This window comes from Amphibalanus amphitrite, unplaced genomic scaffold, assembly GCF_019059575.1.
Source record: "Amphibalanus amphitrite isolate SeventyFive unplaced genomic scaffold, NRLGWU_Aamphi_draft 000665F_arrow, whole genome shotgun sequence".
In the NCBI taxonomy this organism is placed as follows: domain Eukaryota; kingdom Metazoa; phylum Arthropoda; class Thecostraca; order Balanomorpha; family Balanidae; genus Amphibalanus; species Amphibalanus amphitrite.
Genome location: NW_024882159.1, coordinates 110,606 through 136,134, shown reverse-complemented (window position 1 = coordinate 136,134; position 25,529 = coordinate 110,606). Strand labels below are relative to the sequence as shown.

Here is a 25,529-nt window from a genome sequence, read left to right as displayed (position 1 = left end):
TCGCTAATGGCTGTGATGAGCAGGTAATATCGCAATTATTAGTGTTTAACCAGGTGTTCAGGCGGATCGTGACGTTCATTAACCAAAACCGTATGACTTCCTTCCTGAAGAGGTGAAGCTGAAGTTGTCAGCTCTTTGTGCTTGAGCAAGGTTTCTTCACAGTTCTGAAACGAGTGGCGCAGTTTGGACGTTTTAGGAAATAATTTTGATATTGCTTGCTCTATTTGACCGTCAAACGCAGTTCACTACAATAGGGAGGGTGCCACGCAGACCCTCAGATCGATCTTACAGTTGACAGGAAATACTTTTTTATAGGGTCTGAGCACCGAAGACCCAAACATAGTGTAGTTAATGAGCCAGCCAAGGAATCGTCAGGTTCCCCAGTCCCCGCGTCTCGTACCTCGCCTTCCTTGCCATCAGTAGCCGCTGCCTTGGTCTCGAGTCCATGTAGAGTGCTGGGTACCAGCATCAGCCATAGTCGCGTGCCGTCATCAAAATACGTCTTATCCATGGGCGGCGCCACCGGGGGGGACGGGGGGGACAGGTCCCCCGCTATCGAAAGTTAGGGGGGTACAGTACCCCCCTATCGGCGAGGCCCGTTCAATAGTTGATAATAATGCATTGTAGATTTATCCGTCGCATTTAATGCATCGTTGGTTAATCAAGGCAGGTTCTGAATAAAGATTGCTGTTGGGATGTATCGCAGGAGGTCCTGGCCATCTGCAAAAGGTGTCGAGCTGTGATGCCTGTAGTTATAAGGTGATCGGCAGGGCCTCGGGGATCGTGCCCCCCCCCCTTTTTGGGGCGCCAGGCAGGGTTATTACCTCCCCATTCCACTGCCAGACCCCATTGCCGACAAAACCAAGTTTACTGAAATTCCATAGATTTCCGTTACTACATATATGGATATTTTCCATTCCTAATTAGTCAAATTCAAGCATGCCAGTTCTACCACAGGAACCATTTGAAATCTATGCCATTTAACCCCAGCAGTGGGGAGAAGTGTTCGGATAGATCACAGGCAGGACCAAAAAACCACGCAGTAGCCCAAGACCTTATAATTGGGTAGCATCGGCTCCCTCTCGTCAAGGGGTTCGATAGCACTCGTTTTTTTCTGCACAACTAAGTTCGGTCGGCGGCCGAACCGAACGGCTGGGGGTCTAATCGAGCCCCCCCCCCCCCCCCCCCTCCCCTTCTTACGTCAGCGGCTGTGAAAATGCCATTACCAGCTGTTGAAACATGGCAGTTGCTTTTGCATGAGTGCACGAAAGGGTTTTAGGTACGTGATAACTGATACGTGAAAGGTTCTACATGAAAATTGAGATACACCAGCTTATCAAATTGTGCTCACTGTGGTGCGCTCGGTTTGACGGTTTGACCTTGACTAGTCTTTGAATTCTGGGGTGAAACAGACCAGTCAAGAAACCTGTTCCATAAGCAGAGCCACTAATGCTAAAGAGATGAGGGATGAGGTTTCCAGAGACGTTCATTACCTCCCAAAGGGGGTGCCCCGCCATTTGCCAATCCCTGCTTGAGTTACGATTGGAGGGTGAATATGAGAACGATGCAGGTCGTGCCAGCTCGATCATGACGAACACAATGTTGCCGACATCACAGCTCTACTGCCATTTTTGACGAAGTTAATCAACAAGGACCGGAATCCTACCCTGGGGCATTTCACCTGCAGAGGTCGCCGGACCTGAGACCCTTTCACTCAATTTTTTTTTTTCAACGGTGCATGCGCTCGTTTTTCCCGCGAAGCTCTTGGTAAGTAAAATCCATCAGAAAGTGTGATCAAATAACGGCTGGTGACCTTCCATGACCTAGCATGACCTTTTGAGTGTCCACCGATGACATGACCACTGACGGCTAGCCATTAGCTGCACCCTGCCCGTTGCATATGGATCAGGTGGTGATGTCATGATTCTGAAATTATATTGCAGTTTTGGCGCACTTGTCAGAGCAGAAGACATTCCCACTTTTCCTCCATGACTTATATGATGGTGAAGCCATGAAGCTGACTAGACGTAAGATCGAAAAGTTGAAAGTAGGTACGAAACGTACGAATAGTTGGCACTGCTACTCATACCTAAGCAATTCGCAGCTTGTAGGAAACCAGCTTTGAGTTGGCAAGACTGCAAATTTTGATTTAGAGGCAAGGATGCTTGAAAAGGTGATCGATCTTAGGTGTCCTAGGATAAGTTTGGAAACGGGATGCACCATTTGATGTGTTTTGGCCTTTGCCAAGTTTCGCGGCGTTACGTGCCTCGTTTTTTTTTTTTTGCATACACGATCAGTATCTACTTTTGGGATTTTCGGTCAGGCAAGCCCCCGTCCCCGTCCCCCCCTATCGAAAACCCGTGGCGCCGCCCCTGGTCTTATCAGTAGGTAACCTGAACGTAAGATCTTTGACACCCTCATCAGATATTGTGTCAGATTATGTTAAGCGTCACCACATTGATGTGTTGTGCCTTACAGAGACTTGGCTAAGGAGGGGTGAGCCTGATGTACCCATTGCCAGTATGAAGTTGGCCAGTAGAGTCGATAGGTCGAGGAAGAAGGGCGGCGGTGTAGCCATCTACTGCCGCAATGACCTTACGTTCTCGAAACTCTCTAGCCCGGCTCTTCATGGCTCCAGCCGGCTTGAGTTAACTTGGATAAATGTACAGTGTGGCCATAACCGAGCACTGGCCATAGGTTGTGTCTATAGACCGCCCAAGTACGATGGCATTAAATTAGATTTTGAGGCGCTTGAGCTATCGATTCAAAAGCTCTTATCGGCAGGTAAATGTGTTGTATTGTGTGGCGACTTAAACTGTGATCTGCTTCAACCAAACCTTCCCCACGTTCGATCACTGCTTTCTGTCATCGGCAATACTGGACTGCAACAGTGCGTCAGCCACCCGACCCGCATTACAAGCTCTAGTTCCACCCTCATTGACATAGTTCTTGTTAGTGATTCTTCTATTGTGACAGAATGCTCTTCGCTAGACTGTATTGCATCCGATCATAACTTAGTTATAGCAAAAATTAAAGTAAGGAGAACTAAAGTGAAACCCAAAGCAATAACATTCCGCAACTGGAAAAATATCGATCTTGAGTCATTTTCTAGAGATTTACGGACGATTTCCTGGTCACAAATAGGTGATGATACTTCTCTTGATGAGGCATGGAAAGGGTGGACAGACTCTGTAACTCCTGTCATCGATCGTCATGCCCCATTCATTACTATTTCACTTAAACATAAATCTGGTTTTGGTATTTCAGCTGAAACAAGACAGCTTATCCGTTCAGCAACTATTCAGCTGCGTGTGTCTCGTGTCTCTGGTTCCCCAGCTGACATTGCTCTTTATAAGCGCATGCGCCGGCAGGTAAGGAGTGCCATCTCCTCAGAGCGACGTTTAAAATTGAGTCCACACTGAAAACTTTTTTACCATTTCCTGAAGGGTAAACCCGCCATAGCATGGTAGCTTGACACACAGACGTTTTTTACCACCTTCCAGATGGTAAATTTTACTCTTTCATGAAGAGTAAACTCGCCAGGGAGGGGTAACATGACACACAGACGTTTTTTACCATCTTCTGAATGGTAAACTCTTTTGATTTACTCTTGTCTAGAGTGTAACATTTTTTGGGTTACACTCTTTGAAAGGGTAAATCTTAAACGGAACCCTTTTCTAGGGAGTAACGCATCATCTACTCTGTGCTTTACCCTCCTACAGAGAGTGTATTCTTCTGGCCTACCCTTTGTCACATGGTAATGTTTACTCTTTCCTTTAGTGTAAACCCCCCAGAGGATGGTAACAGACTCACAGACGCTTGCTTCAGAAGCTTCACGAAGCTTCTGTTAACCGGAGCTCACCAACTAAAAAAACATGCTTCAAGAGCAACAATGTATATTTGGCTTCCGTACAAACAATACGAGGGGCACACCAGCAATGAACATTGTGAGACTCTCCACTTATGCATACGAATTTATACGAAGCGTTCAGCAATGCACAAGCGGTAAATAAACACCACGATACAACTTGAATGCACTTTGAATGTGAATACAATTCAGCGCCCTCATATTGGATAAGGCACAGCGCACAATATTTGAAGAGAGCGACGGCGTTCCTGGGTGGTCGCCCGTATGCGTGAGATAATGAGACTGGATCACTACAGTGCAAGGCTTCTTCAAAGTCACCAACAAAATGCATAAACTTGTAGCATCACAACAAAATTAGGTAATGTACGTACTCACAACCTAGGCCACGTGGCCGTGCACGGGGTCCTGTTAACCAGGTCAAATTAACACCACTCAGCGGCATGCAATGCTCTAGCACATCGGTACTTACAATAAAATGTCCACAGAGGCTCTATAGGCGATGAACAACACGCAAGCACAATCACCAACGGCCACGCCGCGCGGCACCGACACTGCTCACATCCGCTCTCGGAGACCAACGGCCGAAAACTGACAGATGCGCGCGGCCTTCAAACCGCAAACGGCCGATCTCGTTTCTGATTGGCTGAGTGATTCCATTTCAAATATCATCTTCACGAGGGTAAACAAGATCCACGCATGAAACGACTATCTGTACACGAGTCACGATACCCAAAAGGAAAGAGTTTTCGTGATGTTCTGGATCGCGAGAGTAATATTGATATTTACATGGTAATAATACTCTTCGCTGGCGAATAAGTTCATATCAACCACGTACCGTTACTATGCACATAATGGTAGCAAAGAGTTACCCTTTCAATATACTCTTATCTTGCTGGTTTGATGAAAATGAATCCTCCAGGAGGTAGTAAAAAAGTTTTGAGTGCAGTATCACAACTCATTCATCCAGCAGAGATACGTGTGATCTGATAAATTCGACCTTGGGTAGGTCAAAGGCCACTCAGGTCCTAGATAAGCATACAGCACAGTCATTTAATGACTTCTTCTGTTCGTTAGGGTCTAATTCATCCACCAGTGCTAATGTTGTTGGGAATAGGAATGACACTGACGTTGTTTCTGGTCCAACTAGAGTTTTATCCACCAAATTTGATCTTCGTCCAGCAACGCTGGCCGAACTTCGTTCTGTAGTGCGTTCGCTCAAAATGCATTCATCAGCTGGTCCCGATAAGCTGCCTACATTTTTATTTAAGTCTTTCTCAGGCAGGCAGCTTCTGCCGCTTTTGCGTATTTTGAACGCCTCCATCAACAGCGGTACCATACCACTGTGTTGGAAAACTGCAGAAGTTGTCCCTATTTTTAAGGGTAAAGGTGACCCCAGGGATGCGACTAATTACAGACCGATTTCTCTGTTAAACGTTGTGTCTAAGATTCTTGAAAGAGTTGTTTCACTTCAGCTTAAGACATATTTAGAAGACTGTTGTCTGTTATCGGACGAGCAGTTTGGATTCCGACCTGGTCATTCCGTAAACCATGCTCTCATTGCGTTGACAGAGTCAATTCGGTCCACCATCGATAGCGGCAAAATATGTATCTTGGTGTCATTAGATCTGAGCAGAGCCTTTGATTCTGTTGATCACAGTATATTGCTTCAAAAACTTTCTCATTACGGAATTGAACACCCCTGGTTTGAGAGCTACCTTGCTGAGAGATGTCAGTATGTTCGAGGCTGTGATGATTTTAGAGGCAAGGTCTCATCAGGTGTTCCGCAAGGCAGTGTCTTGGGCCCAACGTTGTTCAATTTGTTTGTCAATGATATGACTTCTGTTGCCAATAACTTGGGGTCCCTAGTCCAATACGCAGATGATACTCAGATAATTGTTTCAGGTAAACCTCAAGACATTGATGACATTATAAATCGTCTTCAAACATTGCTGAACAGGCTTCGTGTATGGTTCTCTCGAAATCGCCTGACGATCAATGTCAGTAAATCACAAGTAGCTGTTTTTGGCTCTAAAACTATTTTGAGGCGAATCAACTTGCGGAGCATTACTATCTTTGATGCTGTGATACCCGTCAAAAGTACATTGGTGAGTCTAGGCGTGACAATAGACAGTTGTTTCACCTGGGAGCAGTCATATTGACAGCGTCGTAGGCCGATGTATAGGCATGTTAATCCGCCTAAGTCACCTTCGTCATGTGTTACCTCCCAAAACCATCGTATTATTTATAAATGCTCTAGTTCTTCCTCATCTTCGCTTCTGTGTGTCTCTTTGGGGCACATGTGGTCTGGCTCAGAGGAAGAGAATATCAAAAATTGTCAAATTTGCGCGGCGCATCGCAGGTAGAGAACATCAAAATATTGCATGGCGCGGTGACCTCGAGTTGGAATGCAACATTGCTGTCCTCACCGTTGTTCGCCAGTGCCTACTCTATCCAGAAACCATGTCGCCGTTACTTTCATCCCTCTTTAGGACCAGGAAATCGGAACGTAATACGAGACAGGCTTGTATGTAACCTTGATCTTATTGCTCCTAAAACTGACTTCTTAAAACGCTCCTTATCATACCAGGGTTCAAAATTGTGGAACAGTTTGCCGACACAGATAAGAAGTGCATCTAAAAAGGAATTGATTAAATATCTTCAAACAAAGGAGCACACAGTTTAATTGTCATACATGGGACACATGGTTATTTATATCTTCGCGTATGGATTGCTTCACACTGCGCCGAATATTGTGTTAGTCGATTAAGTGTTCATATATGAATATGTGTGAAATTGTATGCATGTGTGCGTCTGTTTGTGCTATGCCACCGTAATGCCCACTGTTCTGTGGTTGGTGGATGTTTGACATAATAATAATAATAATAATAATAATCAGTGCTCGTACCAAAAGTTGCTGATACTGGTTGACATGTATAGCATGGGCTGACACGTTTTTACATACGAGTAGATTTCGGTAACAACGTAAAAGGTCTCCATGTATGTAGTTTATAAATTTTGTATAAATGGCATGATTTGTGTCGCACGGCATTACCCATTCTTGAATGCATACTACCGCACTTAGAATGGTTTTAAACACATTGCAAGGAACATCAAGGACAACAACTATCGCTAGATTATTATTTATCTAAGAGATGTGTCATTTTTCAAACAGCTTACCTTTGTTTTAATTACTTTTTTCGCAAATGTGAATACTGACATGCACGGTGCATGCCGTAAAATCCCGCCGGTCGACCACCATTGGCCTTGGAAATGGGAGCGACTAAAGGAAGGGACGCGGTGTAGTGGGGTGACCAGTGAAAGAGGCTGGTTGGGAACGTGTCACTCAGAGGGTCGGCTCAGAGGTGATCACTCTTCGTTCGGTGACAGATGACCCATGTAGCTAAATCCCATTGGTACCCCAGCATGGTCATACACGTCTGCGTGCCAACCAGACAACGTGACTGTACGGTACACTGGGAGCTCCACTTAGCGAAACACTCGCTACTGGAAAGGAAAGTCCGGTAAATTGTAATTGTGACCCTGATGCGTCCCCCTTATAGCTGGTTCTGGTGAAATGTTTCCCGTTTGAAGGTCGTTTTGTAGGGCGCAATGTGCAGTTGTGCATACAGTCGAGCGGTTTTCCGTGAGGGTAATTTTTGTGATGAACTATCCGTCGTTTGGCTGATCTGCGTTATGTTTACTTTAACAATAACTAATAAGATTCTACATTGATGTGCCCTGTAACGAGACGATTAGTAAACAGGTTTGCAGGTTTCTTTCCTGCTACGCTTCTACCAACGTCACCCAGCGGCAGGAAAGTCGTTCGTTTCACTTTGGCATTGTTCCTATATTCAGCAAAAGAATAAACATGGCCACCTCTCTACCACCGTCCCTCATTGTGCCCTTGCCTTCTAAATTGTTGTTGCTGTATGTGGCCATACGCTTATACAACTAGCATGTAATTGTTTAGTTCATTTTAGACTTCAGAGGATGTCTGCTCGCTTTTGCCATCCCTATCCGATATTCAAGACCAGCGAAGTGTGGCTAGCAAAAGAAATTCCTATCCGGGAGACCCCTCAGAAGTTGTAGTCTGAGGATCTGGTAACCTCTTGTCTTACAAGATCGTCATCATTCCCAAATCGTTCAAAACAAAGGTCGGACTACATATAATTCAGCTGGGAAGATAATCAATAATCGGCTAATGTTCCGGGAATTTATAAATGCATACGTATTTCAGTCGTCGCATCTCGGTTTCCAGTCGTGACCTTTTCTCTGTCGCCTCGCTGTTTCCAGCTCATGTGACCTTTTCTCGGTCCAAGAGCAGCAACGGGCCATCTGTGAATCCAGTCGCTCTTCTCAGGGGCTTCTTTACTGTGAAGACATCAGGGGATGCTGCGGTAAAAACGTTCGTGAACTGTCGTACGATGGAAAAAGTTAGCTGTTTTACGACTGATCCAATCCGATATGCCAAAAAAAGGAAATGCGCGTTTAGATGGCCTCATGCTTGCTGGTCGGCATTTCTAAGCTCTGTTAGGCTCTGTCGTCCCCGGTCTGGGCTGTCGCAGTTCTGTCTCTAGAGGCTGGGCCGGTGAGTCCGTGCTGACCTCGTGTCGCGCCAGGGTCGGCGCTGCAGTGGTCGGTCGGCAGCGGCGGTGGCGGCCCAGACTGGCTGACGTCACCGGCCGGTCGGCTGGCGGGAGGCGGCGGCGGCGGCGCGCGCGCCAGTGGCGGCGGGGGCGCGGCGCGACGCGGTCGGTGCTGGGCGCGGCGGCGGCTCGCAATGCTGCAGGTGGACGGACGCACCGTCTGGCTCGAGAAGAACTGTGTGGTACAGGCGTGCTCGACGCTCAGCCGATCGCGGGACGACGAGCTCAAGCGGCGCAAGCGCTCGCGCTCGCTGAAGGTGTTCCAGCGTCGGCGGCTGGGCTCACCGGCGCCGGCTCAGGCGGAGCCCGCCGGCCAGGTGGCCGCCCAGCAGGGCGCCATGCACACGCTCGACGTCAAGGCGCAGAAGAAGCGCAAGTCGGTGAAGATCAAGGAGCCGTCTCGTGTGAGCGCGGCCAGCTCGTGGCTGAAGCTGCCGTTGCGGCGCACCGAGAGCTCGCCAGTCGTGAAGGAGCCGCTCCGCAGGACGGGCAGCGCTCCGCCGGTGTCGCAGCGCGACCAGCTCGTGGAGCCGGCCCCGGCGCTCCGGCGGGAGGCCAGCGCGGCGCCCGGTGGTGTCCAGGTGGTCAAACAGCCGCTCAGGAGACAGGACGCCGCGACAGCCAGAGACGCGGCACGCCGGCTGGACGCTGCGCTCTCCAGGGAGCCACTGCGACGAACCGACACCACCCCGACCAGAGATGCGGCCAAGCGCGCCGAGCAGTCCCCAGCGAAGAAATCGCTGAGGAGGCAGGACGCAGCAACGACAAAAGAGCCACTGAAGCGACTAGAATCGCCACTGACAAAGGACGTAGCCATTGGAGTGTCCGGAACATCCTCCAAGGATCCGCTGAAGAGAGTGGACATCACCGCCACCAAAGACCCGCTGAAGCGCCTTCAGATGGCTCTGATGTCGGAGCCCCGCAGCCGCTCGGAAGCGTCCCCCAAGAAGCCGCTGGCTCGGAGTGACACAGCAGCCCCGGACCCATCCCGGGAGAGCCTCCGGCGCTTGGGCAGCACGACGGCGGGTCCGGTGACGGCAAAAGAGCCGCTGCGGCGCGCCCTGACGACAGCGACATCCTCCAAACAGCCGTCAGCCCCGTCAGAATCTCCTCACAGGGCCCTGCTGCGGAGGGTAGGTCTGGGTACTGGTGGCTCCACCAAACAGACATCACAGGAGGTGAAGAATGCTGGCGCCAAACCAGCCACGGCCACATCTATCCAGGATCGGCCGCAGCAGCCGCTTCCTCCGGAGGCGTTTGAGCAGACAGCATTCGCATCTAGCAGTGCGGAGAGCTCAGCGGACAGTGCGCGAAAGTCCCCACAGACTTCGACATCGCCGACGTCGTCTCTCATTGCGCGGAGGAACGAGTCGAGTAGTGCTGCATCTGCCCATGACAGTGCGCGAAGGACGATCGAGTCCCCACACGACTTTGTGCGTCAGCTAGAGCAGAGCTCTGCGACGGCAGCAGCGGCACACGAGCCGGCTCGTCGTCTCGAGAGCTCCCCGGCGGTGTCGGCGCAGCCGGAGCGCAGGAGCCGACGTGCCGCGCTGCGCAACACGCTCTCCATGGCTGCGTCACCTTTGCGCGACAGGTCAAAGGTGAAGCGTAGTCCGTCGCCGGAGGTCCTGCCGCTGGGCACGCCCGTTGATGAGGAGCCACCGACGGCGCAGGACGAGGCAGAGGTAAGTTCGGCCATTGGGTGCGGCTAGAGTACGACATATGAGACGGGCCAGAGTCCGGTATGAGTCCATTTCCAGCGCGTGGCGCTCCACCCTGGCGAACGTACTTGATCCAGGTAACTCCCAATGGATTTCCATAACGCTGCGCGCGACGGTGGAAAATCCTGGTACTTACGGATGGGCAAACCGGCTCGCCGTTCACTAACTGCTGCCACTGTTCGTGTTGCCACGTGTTCCTAGCCTCTGACGTAGTCGGGGTAATTCCTCGGACCTTTCAGTGGTCAATGGTGAATTGCAGCACCCTCACGATAACTACCCTGGACGGTCTCGGGGTGGTCCAGTTCGGGTCGGCCCGTCCGCTGTCCGTGACCGGTCTCCCTGCCTGTCTGGGGCGAAGATGAGTCAGTGTGGTGTTCCAGTCAGCCGCCGATGGGTCCGGTTTCGATGACCTGCTCCCCGGGGCTGACGGTGGTGACACCCTGAGACGGCTGACCCGTCCACCACTCCGGCGGGGAATGGAGGGTGTTTGTTTGCACACGCGAGTCACAGGATGTAGTCCTTGGGCCAGCCTACACGTGTATGAGACAGACTTACGCTTATCCGATGACGGGGAGGCAAAGTTTTTTTTAGCGTCATACTGGAACAGATGCTGGAAGCTGGGCACGGATAGTGGATAGCAGACAGTGAATACCAGCGCTTGTCACCAAACAGAAACCATGGAAACAACAAGGTGGGGATCTTTACTCAGCTCAGCGGTCACGTTTTGGACAATGGACATGGCTTGACTTTGGACATCTGCTCGGCTCTGATCCGGACCCGCCCGTCGCCGGCTCCGTTTTCATCATGCCGCGATATGCACAGCCGAGTGAACCTGCTCCACCAATTTGTCCATGTCCTCCGTCATATTTAAGCCGGCCGTTATTCCGTTGATTTTCCCCGAGATTGTAGACTTATTACGTGTTAAGCACGCGCTTTACGTGCTCAGCCATTGCCGACATTGGCTTGTCCGTCCCGAGACCTGTCATCCTGATATGGCACTGGCCGTTCCCATCCCCGCCAAAGGATTCGGTGCTGCATCGCACAGGGAGGGCCGCCAGGGTCAGTCTAGGGAATCGCATACCTATCTTCCTGGTCGTAAACCAAGTATGATTTTCTGCCAGTCAACGGTCATTATACCGACTTATACGTCCTGAAATATAAGGGTCATGATGTGATCATGCTTCCCGCTTAGAGGCCAATATATGTTCCTGCCAGTCACTACTACTCTGATAACGCACTGATATGCTGGAGCAATACTAAGTAGCCCGGTAGTAGGAATTACCTCCAAGTTACCAGGCGCCGTTTCACCTTCGGTCGTACTCCACGGTGTGCCCACGGCGTGCCGTTGTCCATATTGGAGCAGCGGGGCCGCCGGCGGTCTCCTCAGGGCCGGGGTGTGGTCGGCGCCCCTCCCCCTGCCCCGTCCGGCCGCCCGGGTGGCCTCACAGGTGGCCGGCAGGTATGCAGGAAGTGGTCCATGACGGCGGCGGGGTGCCGGTGCCCCGGCAGGGTGCAGGCCGCCCGCCGACAGAGCTGATCTGACGATACCGATCGCGGCCGAGCGGCGCCGCCGACGGCGAGGCACGGCGGATGGAGCCGCGAGCCACTGGGAGGTGATTAACGAGCCGGCCGGCCGGTACTGTCCCCGTGACGTCACAAGATCCGTGTGTGTGTGTGACGTCACTGATGATGGCACATCGAGGTTTTGTATGGAGGTTGCATAACTGTCCGTTTATTGTGTTTTTTTTGTGACATTCTTCTGGTTGGGCAGAAAGCAATATGATTTATGAACACCGGAGGATCCACGAGGATTCTCATTCCGATCCTATTGTGACGGAACTGTATCTCGGAGACAGCCCAGTGACGTCACCAGGCGCTGTTGTTGCCCGTCCCCGGGCAGGTCGGGCCCAGCGGTGACCTCATCGGACGGGTGACGTCACGAAGGCCAGCGCCGCGGGTCGGAGGTCGCCTACCGAGAACCGCTTTCTCTGGCGACTGCTGAGACTGCGAGTGGGGACCGGTGACCACCTATTGCTCATGCACGCGGCGGCCGGCTCCGTGGTGGCCCCAACCAGCCATCTCCAACCCCTCCCCAGTCCATCCCATGCCCCGCCTCACCGGGTGTCTGGGGGGCGTCAGCGGCCTTTGAACCTGCCGACGGTTGTGTAACCGGATGTGGAGGATCCCCCAGTTTCGGTTTCCGTGAGTTCCGTGCCATCACGCGAGCGCACCGGACGGCCTATGACAGGTCCAGGGTCCGCTGACGGATTGGGCGTGTGGTAATAATCAAACAGAGGCCCTCGCAGAGTGGCACGCCAGTGAGGTGACACTAGGGTGGTTCAGGGTTCACACCTGACGGGGAGAGTCCCCGGCTTGGTGGCGTGCAGAGGCTCCGGGAGAGGTTATCAGGGATATTTGCAGAATAGACGACTCGTCATCGTGACCTACAATAATAACACGATCATATCACTCCCGAGAAACAAACTCGCCGACTCATTGATCCAGAACGTTATTGATGTGTGTAATGACGAAGGATGTTTCAAGATACACAGCGTCTTTTTTGTTTCTCTTCTGTTTTGATGTGTTTCGAGACGCCGATCAGCTTGCACACTTGAGTGGTACCCCCTTTTTGCCCGAGCTTGAAAGCGTGACGATCGATTGTTTTTGATGATCACCATAAATACGGATACATGAAGATGAGGCTGACCTTCAATGTGATAGTTTTTCTTCGAATCTATTTTCTTTGTTGTCGAAAATACCGCATGTTTTCTCTGCTCATTTGAGGTGGATGATGGAGTTTTTATTATAACAATTTGTGATCGTGATGCATGTAATGTGCAATCTTTGTGAATTTCGCATGCCAATGTACGCAGTTGCCCGCGCTATGTGTATTTGGTGACTGATAAGGGAACCGTCGCGTCGCATTAGATTGTTTGAAGAGAAGTGTAGGTAAGCACGTTGCTTTTTCATTTTAACCCGTGGGAAAACTTCTCCAATTTTCCTTGACGGTATAGTATTTCCAGCCCCTCGCCCCTGCATCATACATACCTGTACAGCTGAGCTGTAGGAGGAGGAGCTTTCACTACCCCCTCCCCTCGAGGAGGTGATATCAGAGTGGCATTCGTTACCACCGCGACTCAGGTGACTCTGGGCACCTGCTCACCTTCCTGGTCATCACTTAATCACTCGAGCCTTCCGGATCCGGCCGGCTCAACAAAATGACTAGTGGACTCGGCTGGACGAGACGGAAACTGGCGTTAACACAAGTGCTTCATGCTGGTAGTCATATGTAGGTACTGGATACCAGCTGAGTGACAAATAATGATACCTATCTGTGCGGGCATGAGATTTATATAAATCGGTCTGGCAGGACTAATGACATGTTATGACATGACATCGAGTGACTGAATGCCTATGCATTATTCTCATTATTATGACACATACCAATGGAACATATTATTTTCGCATGAGATTGTTGATATCTAAATCTGGCATTTCCGTCTACCGTTAAGAAAAGATCAGTTTGTCTTGTGGGAAAATCTTCCTATGTCTATGAACATCAAGTGTTCGAAAAAATATCTTAGCACATTATTCCCAATAATTTAAGAAAAATCGTCAATTATTGAACGTTAGAGCCGAGCAATGAATCACCACCATGTGAATGAAATCTCCTGGTGAGAGACTGAGCTGCTGTCGCTCTCATGGGTGTGACGTCAGTGATTTCCCGGCCCCTCTGAACGGAAGCCGCCGGTCGGGCTGCTGATCTGCCGTCCGGCCGGTCCTGATCCGTCGCAGCCGGAGCCGCTCACGTTCCGTCCCCCCTCCCCCCCCCCCAGGTCACCCCGGCTCCCAAGGTCAGCAGCGCACCTCTGTACATAAAGGTGGGGGGTGTACCCACCGAACTCTGGGCGGTCCGTGTGACTGTCAGCGGGCTGTGTGTCATACCTGGCCATATACTGCCGGGAGAGTCGGGACGTGCACCTCGAGCTCAGCTCGACGACTGTCAGATTCAAGGACAAAGCCGTTCAGATAGGCTCGGTCGTTTGCTGGAAGGAAATATTGTGGAGATCTGCTAGATAAATGAGTTTGATGAGATTTCAACGGGCATGTCGGGACATTAAACACTGCAGAAGCGAGCTTTGCTGTCAGGATGTTCTTTTAAACCTCTGTTTCTTCTAGATTTCAATTGTGCATTTTTAATATACATATGGGCACCGGCGTCTCTTATGTTACGTCGGCAGCTTCGGCCACTCGGGGCAAGAGGCGAAGTTGAACAGTGCATTCGACGGTCGTCTTCCCTGGGCGGTAGTCACTAGTCGTCCAGCTGTAGCCGTTGTTCTGTTCGTTCGTTTGGTCGGCCGACCTGGCGAGGCGCGCGTCGTCAAGGGCTGACTGGAGACTGACCCGTCTCGACTCCGCTGTGCAGGTCAGCAGAGTCGGCCGCTCGGTCAGAGGAGGAGGCGCGGCCGGCCGGTCCTGCCGCGGGCCCGGCTGTGACCGCCGCCGAGGTGCCGGTCCGTCCCGTTACTTGGCAGAGGCACGCCTCTGCCATTCCGTGTTACGATGCGCTCGACGTGCCGATCTGCAACCACCGTTGCAGGCCTACATCGCCGGCGTGCGCGTTCCACGGCGATTTTTGGAGGTTTCGTCGTGTGTGACTGCCGACAGCGGTACTCATCCCGCCCCCGCCCCCGCCTCCGTCCAGAGCTGGACGTCTGGGCACACGTCAGTCCCACGCTCCCCGCCGCCGCCTGACCGTGAACTTGGTCGCCCCTCCGCTGCGGGGGCGGACGGGGTGTGTGGGACAGGCTGCGTGACGGAGTGCTTTAGAGCGTCCTCTCTGGCTCTGCTGATTCAGCGGAGAGGTGACAGATGCGTGCTATGTCGGTCAGGTCATGGACGAGCTATGGGTAGCTTGGTGTCAGGTCACATCAGGCCGCCGTAAGGTCGTGATGGTGTTGATTGATTTGGATCGTAATTTGGTCATATACTTGAATGACATGGAAAATCAGGAACATTCGGTGCGAAGGACACTGATTCATTGCCAGAATAGTCCACTGGTGACCTATGTATTTATGCACGGGTCATGACCAAATAAAACGATTCATTCACTCTTGGACTGGGACGCCTCTTTCTAGCACTGTCATCAAGCCTTTAGGGACGCTGACAGCTGTCTGACCTAGCACCGTCCAGTCACGTCCAGCACTTCCGTCACCTCTGGCTCGTTCAGCGGGCCACTCTCCATAGCGCATAACCATCCGGTCACTCAGGCTGCCACTGCACCCTCAGGTTGAGGCTGACCGGCTGTGAACTGACACTCGGTCACTCAGCAGGTCATCACTGACTGAGCTGCCACGGCCGGGTCACTCAGCTGCAGTCACTTCCCGATCCGACTGTTAGCAAACACAGTCCGCCTTTCGGTTACCGCGGACCACCCAGTCTGGGTCACGCTGGGACAGAGGACCGCTGGCCGCCGGCTGCACCGCCCTGACTCTGCGTACCGACCTGTCCACCTATCTCTGCGGCACCGTTAGTGGGCCAGTGAGGTCCACCGGTCAACGGGCGGACCGCGGCGGCGCCCAGCCTCGGCCAGCGCTGGAACCGGGTCCGGACTCATGTGTACCTGCCTGGGTCACTTCTGGCTGACTTGAGATCTTGAGAAAGAGGCGTGACGCCGTGTCCGCATTCGCTTGGTTATTTGTTGGGGCGGATCTCTGTCGAAACGACCGACAGTAGATGCGCAGTTGTTCAATGACTCGGTATAAGTTTGGCGTCGGGTCCAATGCGAAAGACCATTATTTATTTCAGCCAATTTGTTTCTCGGGCCGTCAGTTTGGCTGACTGCTCGGAGATTCCAGTCGGATTATCTGCTCGAGAGGCGCGGCAGACGATAGGGGTGTCTCGGAGTCGGTGCCGTGCCGGATGCGGCGGTACTGCGCAGCGCACCACCGAGCCCGCGGCGCCTCACGACGGCGCCGACCTGGAGGGGTGCGGCCGGTGACCCTGCCGACCCGCCGCCAGGGTCACGGTCACACACGCCGTTCGATGAGCTGACTTCCGCCGTAGCCGTGCCGGGGAGCGACGGAGAAGTCTGTGCCGCTGAGGAACCAGAACGGCCTTCCTTGCTGTGGGATCGAACGAGGCAGGCTCCCACGGGTGCGTCGCGGACCGACAGACTGCGCGGCCGGCCAGAGCTGATGGACCGCTCTGCGGTCAGCCGTGGTCGGCCTGCGGTCACATCGGCACACCAGGATCCCGATCAGTATTGTGAAACCAAACCGCGTTCTATGTCTGAAACGCGGATGACAATTCGCGGACCTTGGTTTGACGGGTTTTGAATGACACACGGAGCCGTGTCGACCTTGGCGTGAGGTCTAATTTTTAGCAGTTTTCCACCGGTCCCCGCTCGCAGATGACAAAGATCAAACAACGCTCCCTCTTGTCATCCACACCCAGTGCTGTGTAAGTCCGATGTAACCCGGTGTAACTGTGTCGTCTATCTGCAGTGATTCTCGCCGTCTGACACGGGTATCACGTTCGGGGTGACATGAGTGACTCCTCGCTGACTTTACCCCGCCTCCGGTCAGTTCCGTGACGACTCAGTGTTATTGCAGCGGACTTCGACAGTTGCTGACGACACAGCTGCTGCTGTCCGCTCCGTCCTGTCCGTAGGATGTGCCGGTCCATCCTATATCGATCGGTTGTGACCTCAGCCCGTAAATACCAGCGTGATTACAGTCCGTATACCGCTGTGACCCGACCGACCTCCCAGTCACAGCTGTGAGCCGTGCCGTCACACCGGGTCACTGTATAGGCCGTCCACGTTCATCGGTCCAATTCGGTCGCAGCGCCAGCGCTATAATGCCATTCAGCATACTCATTCACTCTCCAATCGCGTCAGCTGGTGCAGCGCGCAGGGAAAATTAAAGGTAGTGTGCCAGCTTTCCTGGACCGTATGGAGTTAATGGCCCAGATAAGGAAAACCGGATTTTTAGAACTTATCCATACCTTCAAAACTCATGGAAACGTCTTAAATTCTTCAAATTTTGAGTACCCCAGTGCAAAATTCGCCCCGACGGGTTGTCGGTCGTACCCCAACCACATTTCACACCACTATGAACAATAAATGCACACACTGAAATCGCTATTACCGATATGCTCATCCAATCAAGTTTCGATAAACCCGTTCATCATCATCTCCTGCGGTTTCGAACACGCCTGTTAGGTGGTGCGGTAGACCGCGCCCAAAGCCAGGGCCCCGGTAACGTGAGGTAGCCGAGTCGGGGCAGCGTGCGCTGACCCAAGCCGGGGCCGCGCGTCCTCCCGGTGTCATGTGATAGCCCGGGGGGATGCGGTAGACCGCGCCCAAAGCTGCGGCCCCGGCTTGGGTCAGCGCACGCTGCACCGACTCGGCTACCTCACGTTACCGGGGCCCTGGCTTTGGGCGCGGCTTCTGCTCATACTTTGTGGTGCGGTGGTGGTGCGTCGGGCCGCGCGCTCTGACTTCGGCCAAGAAAAATGCGTCAGCTGATCATTGTCATTTCTGCCACTTGCGTGTGGTGAAACGGGGTCATAACTTAAGAGACGGCTTTTTCATATCAATTATTTTACATAAAATCATATTTCAAACCATAAATAATGTTCGACAGCCAAATAAAAGAAACAATACCAATACAGGCTTACAGTTTAAGGCTCGACATTGTGTTGTCTACGATTAGACAGCTGATAACTCATTCCCGTACAGTAGGTCTACTAAAAAAGTCCCCCGCTCCAGAGGCGGCCGGCCGGCCGAACCCCCGGATTCCAGCCCCGACTCTATTGCGCAGGCCGCGGCAGCGACACGGGTCAGGTCGCGGCGCCCGGCGAGTGGGTCAGTTGGCGCCGGCCGGCCGTGGAGTGAGGACGCCGTGTGTGGGACGCAGAGATGCCGCAGTGCAGAGGAGGGGAAGATAATGACTCTGCACGATGCCGGAAATGATGCCTTTGTGATCTAAATTAAACACCTGCAGTGCATATCCTCCCTTGCCCCATTCCTAATTTATTATAATCCTTCAATAATCTGTAATGGCCATTCAGCGCAAGCAAGCAAACAAAACAACCCGTTTAGCGGCGACATCGTCTCGGATAAAAAAGCGACAGTGATGATTAGAATAGACTTAGCGCGAGGGCAAATCGAGGGGTATAACTATATGTATCACATACCGAGTATTGTATTCCCATAGATGGGAATAAAATACTCGGTATGTGATTCGCTAGATCTAGCGAATTAAGATTGGGGATCCTGTCTAACAAGTCAGCGGCCGTTCTAGACACAGAATAATGCTTTGTTATCATTATCTGCAATAATTCGAAGCGAGGTTTAACCCTCGCCGGCCGAGAAGAAGGGGTGGATGCCACCACCATGCATTTTTTGCGGTAGCTCAAAGCACACTGATGATAGAAGGCTGACATTTCACATGCCTTACATTTCATTCAAGCCGGATCGCTTGACATCAACCACGTTTTCAGGTCAGGTCACTGAACTATGACGTCTAGGTAAACCTCTGCACGGTTGTCTGTTATAAAATGATGCAATCCGCAATGCACTTAGTGTCGTATAAGCATAATGGGGAATCGTGGAAACTGTTAATTTGGCGTCGGAAATGATATGAAACTATACCTCAAGGACATGAAATCGTGACTTCATACATTCTTGGCAAGGTCTAATGCTTCACTTTTGCATTGTTCACCTTGCGTGACGTCATTTATGACGTCACTAGGGTCATAGGAGTGTTTCGTCAATAACTCCCGATCAAAATGAGCTAGCCAGTCGGGACAGCCATCAATGGACTTTGCAAGACTTGCCGAATCAAATGTTATGCAACATGTCCTCCTTTCAACAGCTTCGTGACCTGCGTTGCCCTAACAAGACATTGACCTGAGGTAAACATCCTAAATTGCTTCACCTAAACAAAAAAGCATATAAATCGACGCGTCTGAGAACAGAAAACACAATTGTATCGAAATGACGATAATGCGTTTAGTTATTTACCAAGAACCGATCAAATGCCTTGGGGCCCTCGACCTGCCCTAAGAGGTCACTGATATTTTAAAATGGGGTGCCAGTCGCTGCGTCACGTAACGACGCAAGCGCTCGTTTTTTTTCCGCGAGGCTCTAGTAGCTAGCTCAATTATAGGAGCTAAACGGGGAATCGCTTTCTTCTCACTCACTATTTGGCCGGGATAGTGTTTGCAATTATTGTTAAAATCTAGCATTTTAAGATTTTCAAATTGCCCATTTTTTCCCGCCCAAGTCTTTCAATTCAAGGTCATAACTCATAACATCAGGTTATGTCAAGTGACCTTACCTCAAGGAAAGATCCTGTGCTCATCATATCTAAATATACCGACTAATCGATCGCTTCAGAACTTGCAGCGATTTTAATGGGCAACAGTATATGTATTTGAAACGTTTACTTTGCAAGTTTGACGTTGTTGACAGAAAGGCCGGGTCAATTTTGAGATCGCTCAACCGCTCAAGTCAATAGGAGAAAATTGAACTGCGCTTTTTTGGACGGAACGCATAATAAACACTCTGAAAACATGTGGTGCTTAATGAGATACAATACTGAATGAGAAAATTGTTTGTTTTGTTGGGGGCCATCTTTTTCGGTCTGAAAAGGCCCTTGCAGAGCTACGACATAACTATGCTGTGGTGTAGTAATTGGGTTGTGCGAGCCAGCGACAGTGATCTGCGGAAGCGAGACTGTTCCCGTGGGACGATTGCACTGTCGGGACGGTCCAGCCGTCTCCCAAACGGTCACCCGAAGAGGATTATGTGTCCTGGAATGGATCCGACATCAACTACAGGTTGGCTGGTGGGGTGACCTCCAGTTCAGAGAGGGAAGCATGAAGACTAGGGGCGATGCGGATTGGTTTTTCCTGAGGATAGCTATAATAGGACGGAAGGAATCTAGCACCCTTGAACCTTCCTTATACTGAATGTATCTCAGGCTGTTAAATCTCCTAAGCGTTTTTTCTCGACATCGTCAAGGTGTCATTAACAAAAATATGAAATTCGGGAGGATAAATTAAATATAGAAATTGTGGCCAACAGCACATTATCAGTTGCGTTCGACATACTCGTAAGCATGTTCACACATCCAGCTTACATATGAGCCATGTAATAATTATTTTTGATAGACATGCTTAAGTTATGAAATCATCTAAAGTGTTTGCGAAGTTCCACGATACGGATCTAATATCCTGCTATGCATTATGACCATTTCTGGTCAGGTCATGTCTTTGAACATAGGCCAGATTTTTCAAATGACCTTTAAAGATCAACTTTTGATTCATTCGAAGCGTTTTGATAAGAGGAACACGAGGCTGGTAAAATTAATTTCATGCAAGTTTTAAGCTAAACACTTTTAAATGTTTGTGGAAAAGCAATTGGTTTTCTCATAATACCGATGGTGGCAGTTGTAATTTACATGCTAAGCCGTTGACCCTAATTAAATCTGACAATATTATTCAGATTTCAGACATAGCGGTAAACGAGCTAATTGTTGTGTTAGGGTAGGCTCTTTCGGTCGATTTCAGAGTGGGAAGGATGATAGGAATTAGGGGGAGACAGGGGGCCTGGGCGGGAGTCCTGGACCTCATGCTCCGCTGGGACCGAGCCCATCCCGTGGGTTGGATTGCACTGACACATGGATAGCCCTGGGCGGTGTTTCACGGCCCCGCGCTGCAGCACGCTGCGCTGCGCTGCTGCATTGTTGCGGCGGTTGATATGAATTCGGCTCCACGCTAGCGTTACGAGCCATAGGCGCGGGAGCCGGGGGGGGGGGGCAGTGGGGGCAGCTTGCCCCCCCCCCCCCCAACTCTGGGGCCGTAGGGGCGGTGCCCCTACAGCTTTGAGACGGAATACCACACTTTTTTGCAAATGTTTTCTTTTTTATTGAAAAAGCCGAGGGATGAAAAATAAGTGGCCTAAAACCGGTGAGAAAACTAGGTCTGGGGGGACCCTAGGTTGATCTCTATCATGGTGTGCCCCCAGTCGGAAAGTAGTTCCCGCGCCCCTGTTGCGAGCTTCCGAGTCTGTTGATGTTTCCATTGAAATTGGAAACCCAGTGCACCGGTGCGCGCAACGCACCCTGTGTAAGCAAAATTTTACCATCGATGACCTCTATTGAAATGACCTCTGGTTATGACCCGATCCAAAATTGGCTGAAGTATTTTTTTTTCTTCTTTTTGCTACTTTTGACGCTACTTCGAATATCACTTAAATGCCCAAGGCTGAGTTATAAGAATGATGCTCAATCCCCATTTCCCCTCCAACAGGGCGTGAGAGTCTAGGCATTCCTGTGGGGCACGGGCTAACAATGACTATATCATAATCATTGTGGCCATGAACATCTACTGCCATTCTTTAACCCTATTCCTGGCGGGGGGGGGGGGGGGCTCAGGAGCCCCCCCCCCCCCCCCTCTGAGGTTTTTTGGTTATATCTCCCAAACGCTTTGAGCTAGGAAGCTCAAATTTTCTGACTTTTTCTTAAAGGCTTTTACGCAACATTTTGAGTTGATCTGACCTCAGGTCAGGTCACCAGAGGCGGTTTGGTGACCCTACCTCAGAAAAGTTTGCAATCACGCCAGAGCTAGAGTTTTTGACCGATCAATTTCTTCTCTTCAGGCTTTAGTTAGGGTACCAGTATGTGCAATTTGTATATCTCAGAATTTTCATATCTGTAACCTGAGGTCAGGCCAGACTCGTGACCTTTACATTGCAAGCCTATGGGAAAATATTGAAACGCCTCCTGCTTCGTGTAAACGAGTCAAAACCACCCAGTTCTTTCAGTATTACGGAAGATTATCTCATCGGTGATGATCCTGGTGCCGCTAATTGACAGGGGCACCGGCAAAGGTCATCTGAGGTCATGTGACGTCATAAATCGTTTTTCTGTCAATAAATCACGACATGATGGTGCTAAAGACTTGTAAGTGGTACCAAACTGCTCGCCTGGTCAAGGCGCGTCGTTTGGTATGCAGCATGACCATACCCCACAACCTCATTGATGAATGACCTGACCTTGACCTCAGGTCAAATTTTAAATTGACCTGTGAAGGTCATCACATACTTATTTCGCATCGCCTCGGCGAGAGCAACAAAAAATGTATTGGTTTTATGTCTCTATGTTTCTTAGTTTAAAAGTTATATAGGTAACTAATTCCAAAACATTTTATCGTTGATGACCTCTGGTGACCTCAATATTGACCTGACCTGAAAATGTTTTATGTAAAAGTTGTAGATCTTTAAACGACCTATCAAATGCCGTTCGCCGTTTGTCGCTGCGATGTGTAGTTTTTGAGATCTGAAGGGGGGGGGCCGAATCGGCCCCCCCCCCCCGCCAGTTTCTTGTCCCGGCGGAGCCCGCCAGGAATAGGGTTAACACCGGTTTCGCTGCGCTGAGCGGTGGCCGTCCCGTTTGTTGGATTCTACAGCTGGCTGGTGGAAAGCGTTACCGGCCGCCCGTCCACCGCCCGCGGGCCGGACCGAGCGGTCCCGCTGACCCTACCTGACCTGAGCCCGGCGCGATATGGGACAGGCAGACGGGGGTTCGGCTCAGCGAAGGCAGCGCCCACTGGTGCTGGGGACTTTTTTAATAGACCTACTGTACGTCGTAACTCTATAATGACCTTTGCTTATTGTCACATGTGCGCCGCATTCGCGATTGTTGCCGACGCCTGTTTGCAGCTCAGCCTACTACAGTTGTTATACATATCGAAAAACCGATAAACTTTTAGGCGAAAAAGGCACTATTCCAGGCCCATTTTTGATTTTTGTTGCGATATTAGGTAAAAACAGAAGCTTCTTTTCCTAGGAAAAATAAAATGGGAAATCTTTCAAAGGTGGCACACTACCTTTAAGCTGATTTGGAAATACGCTGACTCAATAGATTTACTCATAGTGTTTTCAGATTTCCTTGAATGAAAAGCATGCAGTTGCAACACATAAGCCTTTCGCCCTTTTCAAGACCCCTGCAGCTCATTTCATGCTTTATTCACGTCTGGGCTTGTAAAGTATGGATGTATGTCTGGGTTGTGTGGTCAGTTGGTATATCCGTGTCCCGCTTCTCACACTGATCAGAGCGGATGCTGGCCTCGGCTCAGGAGGCACTGCTTTAGTCAGGTGAAGTGAGATTCAGAAATAGCACGCACGGTCAGGTTTTAGTCAGGTGCGATATATCAGGTCAGGTTTTGAGTCTGATGCGGGACCTCAGATGCGGTCTAGCTCAGGAGGAGTACTCTGTCCAGATATAGTCTGCCTGCAGATGCAGCAGGTGTCCGGTCGTTTTGAAGGTTCCGTCTCAGTCAGCTGTGCGTGCTGCGCCGCCGTCTGGTTATCCGCCGGCCGTGGGTGAGGTGCAGTCGCCCGGCCAGGGCGGCGCGCCCGGCTCGTGAGCGGCCATCAGTATGCAGGTAGCTGGGCGGAGCCGGCTGGGCGGAGCAGGTTCTCCCGCGCCTAGCGGTGCTCCTGCCACCACGGCCGGCCCGGAAACGGGTCACTATAAACAGTCGCCCGGCCGGCTACCTACCGCGGCCGGCAGCGCGGCGGGAGGCCCGACAGTGGACCCGAGTGGATGCCATGTCTGGTGGTGTGGGAAGACCCGTCCGTGTGCCCGAATGGATGAGATGTCCGCTGGTGCCGGGTTTCTGGGAGTAGGAGGGTGGTGGACAGCGCACAGCCCGGTAAGGCCCGACAGTGGACACGCACCGCGCCGGGTGCTGGTCCGAGCGGCTCCACGCCTGCGTGCACCGTGTCACATGTCGGTGTCAGACGTGTCACGTGTGTCATACGTGCACCGTGCGCGGTGTCATACTGCACCCGAGCACGTCATCAGTCGCCGTACCCGACACGGACCGGTCGCTGTTCCTGTCGCTTCACCGTGAGACAGCGTGTGCTCGTATGAATGACGTTGTATTTTGCCTGTCATTCGGCCTCGCTGTCGCGGTGGCTGTAATTTTACCGTCGCCATATAACGCCGTGCACTATCAGCGCTGCTGTTTTAGGACAGACCGACAGTGGCAAACGGTGAGTGTCGGCTGTCATTTTGTGGACTCGTTTCGCTACCCGGCCAGCTCAGTCGGAAGGGGGGCTGTTTGGCTCACCGCCGATACATCTGTCTGCATTACTGCGAGTGCAAGTTTATGGCGACAGCCGGCCCTCAGCTACAGCGGAGCGCCGTAAACGTATCGCCGCCCTGCGCTGTTTACACGATGGAGCGAAGTTTACGGCCGCGGTGGAATGCGTTAGCGCTGGTGACGTCAGTGGGACAACACTTGTGATGACACTACATTGCAGGCTTGTTATCTTGAATACGGAGACGGACTATCTAATGATATGCATTGCATGTAGTCGAATCTCTATCAAGAAAAAGTCTCTATTTAGGTAATTGTTTTCAGATTCGTACATTATAGGATGCCTCTCATTTGGCTAAATCCTCTTGGGTTTATTCCACAGGGCTGCAGCACATTTATTTTCCCTCCCATCAGCGAAGGTAATGGATTAAATGCCCTAGGGTTTGCTCAATGTTTGATGAGAATTTCTGGGTAAAATGGAGTGCTCTTTTCTGCTCGGATTCCTTTCGCGGATCATTACACATTGGCTATCTTGTAGCCTGAGTGATTACCTGGGAAGTATTTGTGAGGTGGTTGCCCCGGAAAGATGAAAGGTCCATTGGAGGTAATCACTGGCTGGAACACGTGATCCCGCCGGCTCGGGCTATCCAATAACCGATCAATGATTCAGTTCGGTGCCCTCAGCTGTGCAGCTGCTCAAATGGTAGTCATCCGGAGACTGAACGTATTTTGCCTGCTTGCCACGGCACCTTGTCTAAACTGCATTGAATTGAACAGACCATATCTCCTATCAAACTTGCATCTCTTATCAAAACGCTGTTTGTGCATCATGCCTGCGGAGTCGTCTACTGCTGTCCGAACCGTGGGCTGTTCGATTTCACCGACCGCTGCTCTTTGTGGTGCCTTTCCCTGAGGCGTTGGTGCCCCGTCCCCTCGTAACCATCCCATTTGGACTGGGATCTGTTTTGTCGTTGGCCGTGGGGCTGTAGGTATCACCGCATGGGGCAACTGTGCCGCAGCTGGCTACTCTAAGGATGAACGACTCTGTCCGTTACACATCGACCCTGATCCTCTGTTATTGATGCGCTGCAGACGACGCCGCAGGTTTTGAAACGACCTTGTTCCCGACTCCCGGCAAGTAGCCGGGTTCGGTAACACCTGTATCTGCTACTGTTA

General features: G+C 51.3%; 1 protein-coding gene across 2 annotated transcripts in view; it reads left to right on the top strand.

Annotated features, from left to right (window-relative positions):
• Positions 1–25,529, top strand: part of LOC122364263 (ras GTPase-activating protein raskol-like) — a 170,561-nt gene that overhangs the window by 46,510 nt on the left and 98,522 nt on the right. Inside the window, exon 1 of one of the 2 annotated variants that reach the window (XM_043334473.1) lies at positions 8,598–10,199. The exons of the other annotated variant lie outside the window; for it this stretch is intronic. Within the exon in view, the coding sequence (XP_043190408.1) occupies positions 8,649–10,199 (1,551 nt within the window). The 5' untranslated portion in view covers positions 8,598–8,648. Of the gene's footprint in view, positions 1–8,597; positions 10,200–25,529 lie in introns of those variants that run through there. 2 annotated transcript variants of the gene reach the window in all.